The sequence below is a fragment of the Gigantopelta aegis genome, chromosome 14, assembly GCF_016097555.1.
Source record: "Gigantopelta aegis isolate Gae_Host chromosome 14, Gae_host_genome, whole genome shotgun sequence".
NCBI lineage: Eukaryota > Metazoa > Mollusca > Gastropoda > Neomphalida > Peltospiridae > Gigantopelta > Gigantopelta aegis.
In genome coordinates this window covers 47,028,800-47,034,973 of record NC_054712.1, presented here as the reverse complement: position 1 = coordinate 47,034,973, position 6,174 = coordinate 47,028,800, and the positions used below count along the sequence as shown (strand labels likewise).

Below are 6,174 nucleotides of genomic sequence, written 5' to 3'. Positions count from 1 at the left end.
AAGACATTGCTTCGTTTGCAACCCTATATAGCTAGCCGTTTGGCAGTAATGCTAATATGAATAAACGTTAAATTGTGTTATTCAGATTTGGACATTTTAATTTAATTGGGGGGAAAAAATCAGCCTGTCTCTACAAAAACGACTGTCGGACTGATAGTAAATGAAGGAATGTTTATTTAATAATTCATGCACTTGTGTTCATCACTGGCAGGCCGGGACGTAACCGTGGTAAAATGTCGGGTCGGTCTGGGATCGATCCCGTTGGTGGGCTCATGGTCTATTTCTCGTTCCAGCCAGTGCACCGCGACTGGTATGTCAACGGTCTGGTATGTACTACCGTGTCTGTGGAATGGTGCAAATAAAAGATTCCTTGCTGCTAATCGAAAAGAGTAGCCCATGAAGTGGCGACAGTGGGAATCCTCTCTCAAAATCTGTGTGGTCCTTAACCATATGTCGGACGCCATGTAACCGTAAACAAAATGTGTTGAGTGTGTCGTTAAATAAACCATTTCCTTCTTATAACTCTGGCTTCCCATCACTCCCCTAAGACTAGTTTAAGGAGAGTGCTTTTTAGCTTCCCTTGGCATGTGAATTTATATGATTAGTTATCAATATGGTAGTATCTTAAATGGCTCCCCTTACCAGTTAGAGGAACAATTAATCAATATCCTTGATTGTTTTCTCTGAAGGTCTGATGACTTGATTTGTCTTAAGCAACACGGAACAGTTAGCACAAATAGACACGATATATATCACAGGGAATAAAAAGAAAAAGAAACACACTATTTTAATGCATAAATAATAATTTATTAATACATCATTGTATATTTTATATATATAATGTTATTAAATAATAAATCAGGGCAACACATAAAGCAGTGTAATACATCTTGGATATCAACAATGTATAACAATATTAAACAGATTTACACAGTACCATGAGCTGCATTAATTAAAAGCATTAAATATATGTTAAAATTTGGAAGTTTGTAAATGTAAATAAAAATACATGTACATGTGTATGCAAAAATTAAAAATTAAAATAATCAAATACAGTATTTGCATGTAACAATTTTTGGCAATAAAATAAAGTAGCAAACAAATTTATTTTTAAAATTATAACAGATTTAATTTCTAAATTATATATTTTCACCATATCCTACTGGTGTTTCAAACATATATAAAATTGACTTTAATTACCCAACTCCCCACATCCCAAACTACACAAATAGTCTTTTTGTTTGCCCCAGGGAGTTGGTACAGATCCATTCTTTATGAACTTTTAAAAAAGAATATATTCCAAACATTTGTAACATACATACATGTATTTTGTTAAACCAGAACTCATTGTTACACTATTCATTCACTCATATTTTTTGTTTATGATTTGTAGTTTATATGTTTATAATGTAGCAAGTTTTGTGAAGAAATGGAATGAACTGCCAGACACACTTAAAAATGTCCCAAATCTTATAGAGTTTAAAAATTTCTTAAAACACATTTGTATATCCAGTACTTTTAATTATCCAGACTGACTTTTTATCTCCCCTCTTAAGCATTTATAATAACTCATATTTATTTGTTATTTTAGTATTATCCTACCAATTGTTTTACTACATTATTGTTTTAACCATGTCATTTTAATTATGTAATGTGCTTTGAGCATACATTAGTGTGGAGTTTAGCGCTATATAAATGAACTTATTATTATTATTAGTAGTAGTTTACAAATTAATGTCACACTGTCCCAAAATACAATTAAACTTCCCTCATCAGGATTGGTAGGTACATTGCTTCCGTCAATGAAATGAATAGTTCAGTAATGGTCCACTCTGAATGGAGTAATAATAATATATTAAAAAAAACACCTATTAGAACATGTTTACATTTTTAATTCCTTACCGAGTTCCAAACCCAACCAATAGTAATATTAATTTTAATTTTTTTAAACTATCAGAAAGTGTTCTGGTTTTTAATTTCTTATTGATTTCCAAATCCAACCAATAGTAATAATAATATATTTAAAAAAAAAACACTATTAGAAACTGTTTAGGTTTTTAATTCCTTATTGATTTCCAAACCCAACCAATAGTAACAATAAAAAACAAAAAATTCTGGGCACACCTTGTCCATTGCCAAATTAGACAATTGCTAATTTTTATACAAAGTGGCTAAAATATTTAGTCTTTGGCTAATACAAATTTCCTTAAATTAACATACATTTTAATAATTTTCAAGGAACTACTCTAAATATCTGAAAATTGGCTCAACCAAAATTTGTTCCAGTGTGAGCCCTGTAAATATGAGGTGTGTTCGAAACCCCAGTAGTACATGAGCACGTTAATCTAGTTACCTGACCTGTAAGTATGAGCTCCAAAGTGACATGACATAAAATAATACTTACGAGCATGCATTGTGGCAAGTACAGTAATTGCATACTTTAATGGGCTAATAAAAATGCATATTACATATAACTTAGTTTTTAACTGAAGTTCTGAGTCTCCATCTCCACCAGTAAATAACAATAAGACACTATAAACAAAAACAGACATTCCTTCTCTAACATATAGCATTGAACCAGCACCATTGTATATGTTCTAAAACCTCTACGAAAGACACATAATTAAAGAAAATACAAGTAACAGAAATACAAAAAATTTCAGGAATCAAACATGAAGATCAGATCCTTTGGCATTGAAAGTTGAATTTTGGTAAATTCTTTTATTAGGCCATTATTTTGTTTTTAAATATTAAAACATCCAATTTGCTGAAATCTGACATTGAAATCCAGTATACTTACATGTTGTTTTAGTGTCATAAAAAGTAAGTTTTGTGCAATGGAAGACCTTGGCCCTTCTTATCAAATTCCCAACTCTACTCCAGTGTAAACAGATTTATACAGTTTCAAGTCTTGACCTAACGTTTTTCAGTGGTAGCCAACTGGACTACCAGGTTATAAAATCTGGTAGCCCTCAGTAAAAATTGGTAGCCCACAATTTTAATAAATTAAACAAAAAGCAGAACCATTTACTTTTATTTAAACATGTTGTTTTAGGAGGTTTTTTCTTAGATTTCTTGTTGTTAATTGTCGATTGTGGAGTAACTGGATGTGCAAAACAAATCTAGTAGCCCGGGGACTACTGGGTTTAGACATCTGGTAGCACAAGCAACTAATGGGTAGCCAAAACAGACTGGGCTACCGCTAAGGTCAAGCCCTGATTCAAGCACTGTTCATATGATGCAATCTGACCTTAAAATTCCAGTATGCTTACATGTACGTGTTGCTTTAATGAATTTCAGAAACAAAAAAGTAAATGTAGTGCAGTGCAAAACATTGACTTCTTACCAAATTTTAAAGTTCAGACTCTAGCTCAGTGTGACTACTGCATAGTTTGTATTACATTTCCATGATTGTAAGGTCTCCAGAGTTTGTGGATGCTAGGTTTTGTCTAGACATTTTGTGTTTTATAAGCACAAAGCCTTCAGATCTCGATTAAGTTGAGTTTGCTGTAAATCTGCCCACTATTGTAACAGTGTGAGGTCAGTTACAGGTTTGTGATCAGTATTTTCAAATGAATTACATGACATTTGTATTGTAATATTGTTGAAAGGAATTACAAAACAGAAGAAAATCATGACTGAACAAGGCAGCCAATGAGGGTGATATTTGTCAGTTGGACTGCAAAATTTCTTCCAAGCTTTCAAATATACTGTCCATCATAGGATGTATATAAGAAATATGATTCCCAAGGTATTCATGATTATAAATATCCAAAGATATAAACATTATCATTTGCATTACTTGAAGTGTAGAAGAGCTGCAGTCCAGATGATAATTGAATGGAATCAAACTTTATTACCAAAACTGTTCGTTACAAGCGAACTAACTTGTGTTAACATCACCACAATCAACCTAATTTCTTTAAATTTTCTTCCTCTGTTTTGTCACAGTGTTATTTCTTCTTTTCGTTTCTTTAAAAACCAAACCCCAGTGAGTCATTCCATTACCAAAGGTTAGTTTTATGAATACAGTTATTCAGTTTCCAAAGTTTAATCAGAATACAGCAAACCAATTGTTTATGGGATCATCTATGTTATTCACCTGGAACAGGCAATGATAAAGCTATTCCCTATGACAACTACTCTATTGCTAGGACTGACGATACAACATACATGTGAAAATAGTTAGACAAAAATAGTCCATGCATACAATGAAGATTTAAAAGCAAACTGACTGGTGTACTGTGTGAATCTTTACTGAGTGACCATTCACTGAGCAATTGGTTCATCCCCTTCTTCCTCTTCGTCCTCCTCATACTCCCCCTCATCAGCAGTAGCCTCCTGGTATTGCTGGTACTCAGAGACCAAGTCATTCATGTTGGACTCTGCCTCAGTGAACTCCATCTCATCCATACCCTCACCAGTGTACCAGTGGAGGAAAGCCTTTCTCCTGAACATGGCGGTGAACTGCTCGGAGATTCGCTTGAAGAGCTCCTGGATGGCGGTGCTGTTGCCGATGAAGGTTGCACACATCTTGAGTCCACGTGGTGGAATGTCGCAGACAGCTGTCTTCACGTTGTTGGGGATCCATTCGACGAAGTAGCTGCTGTTCTTGTTCTGTATGTTCAACATCTGCTCATCTACCTCCTTCATGGACATGCGGCCACGGAAGATGGCGGCAACAGTGAGGTATCGACCGTGACGTGGATCGCAGGCAGCCATCATGTTCTTGGCATCAAACATCTGCTGGGTGAGCTCAGGGACTGTCAGGGCGCTGTACTGCTGGCTTCCACGGGAGGTGAGTGGAGCAAAGCCTGGCATGAAGAAGTGGAGACGTGGGAATGGAACCATGTTGACCGCCAGTTTGCGAAGATCAGCGTTCAATTGACCAGGAAATCTGAAACAGGTTGTGATTCCGGACATGGTAACAGACACTAGATGGTTCAAGTCACCATAGGTTGGGGTAGTCAGTTTCAGGGTACGGAAGCAGATGTCGTACAGAGCCTCGTTGTCGATACAGTATGTCGCGTCTGTGTTCTCAACCAGCTGATGGACTGAGAGGGTAGCATTGTATGGCTCAACCACTGTGTCCGATACCTGAAAAATATAAATGAGAAAATATATAAGTAACTGGTAAAAATGAAACACCACTTGTCAGTTTGTATCATGATTCAGGAATGCATAAAAAGAAATTAAGGTAAAACTAGCATTCCAGGGATTCGATTTTCTTTTTGTCTCACCTTTAGAATCTTAAAGGGACAGAGACTTTTTAACGATTGTAATTACATATCAAATATAGTTTTCTGCATAAAATATTAGTGGCTGTATATAAAACGTGTTTCTGATCGGTCTAATATTTGTACTAGGTTAAATTTCATTTTTTTCCCAAAACGTTTTTTTTCGTACATACGAAATTATTTGAAGACAAAATCCAGTTTGGGCTCCTTACAAATATTAAGATGACCAGAAACACATTGAATATACACTGATACTGATATTCTAAACAAGATATTTAATATGTAAGTTTAATCATAGCAATATTTTATTAGTCGAAAACATCTTACAATCCAGCAAACTCAGGAATGTCCCTTTAATAAAATAAAAACAAGACCTCAACATAGTAAGCAGATTATAGTTTTTTCACAATGTTTTAGGCCTACTTTTAAAAACAGAAAATAAACAAAATAATTAAAGATTGTCTGTTATTTCTTTTATGTTCATCAGGGTGTTTCATACCCAGATGAACATGAAAAAATAACAGACAATACTTCATTTTTTATTTTGAATTATTGTTTTTGGTTAAAAGAATAATGCTCAGTAAGACAAAGTACCAATACAAAATGACGTCGTCAGGTATGACGTTCCCTGACGATGTCATTTTTACATTCATGAGAGAAATGAACAAACTCCCATTGCTACGGATGGACCAGTGGGATGATATGTCAAATTTGCTGGTGCCAGCCGGTTAGTTTGAGATATTGTTACATTTGAGATAACTAAACATCTAAATTCTCATGGAGCCATAAATTTAACACCAATAGTGGATTTTCAAATTATAAATCACACCTTCGTCCATTGGTTGGGTCTTTGAAGTAGTGTTTGGTGGAAGAAAAATCTGTTTAATACAATGCAGACCTTTCACGTGGGGATGACCTTTCAGTGCTATTTTTTTCT

The 6,174-nt window shown here is 34.7% G+C and overlaps 1 protein-coding gene across 3 annotated transcripts in view; it reads right to left on the bottom strand.

The window, feature by feature from the left end:
• Nucleotides 1–785: 785 nt before the first annotated feature.
• The window catches only part of LOC121388230 (tubulin beta chain-like), a 32,012-nt gene continuing 26,623 nt past the window's right edge, over nucleotides 786–6,174 (bottom strand). For all 3 annotated transcript variants that reach the window (XM_041519497.1, XM_041519498.1, XM_041519499.1), the window contains one exon: nucleotides 786–5,097. In XM_041519497.1, coding sequence (XP_041375431.1) covers nucleotides 4,270–5,097 — 828 coding nt within the window. In that variant the 3' untranslated portion in view covers nucleotides 786–4,269. The remainder of the gene's footprint in view (nucleotides 5,098–6,174) is intronic.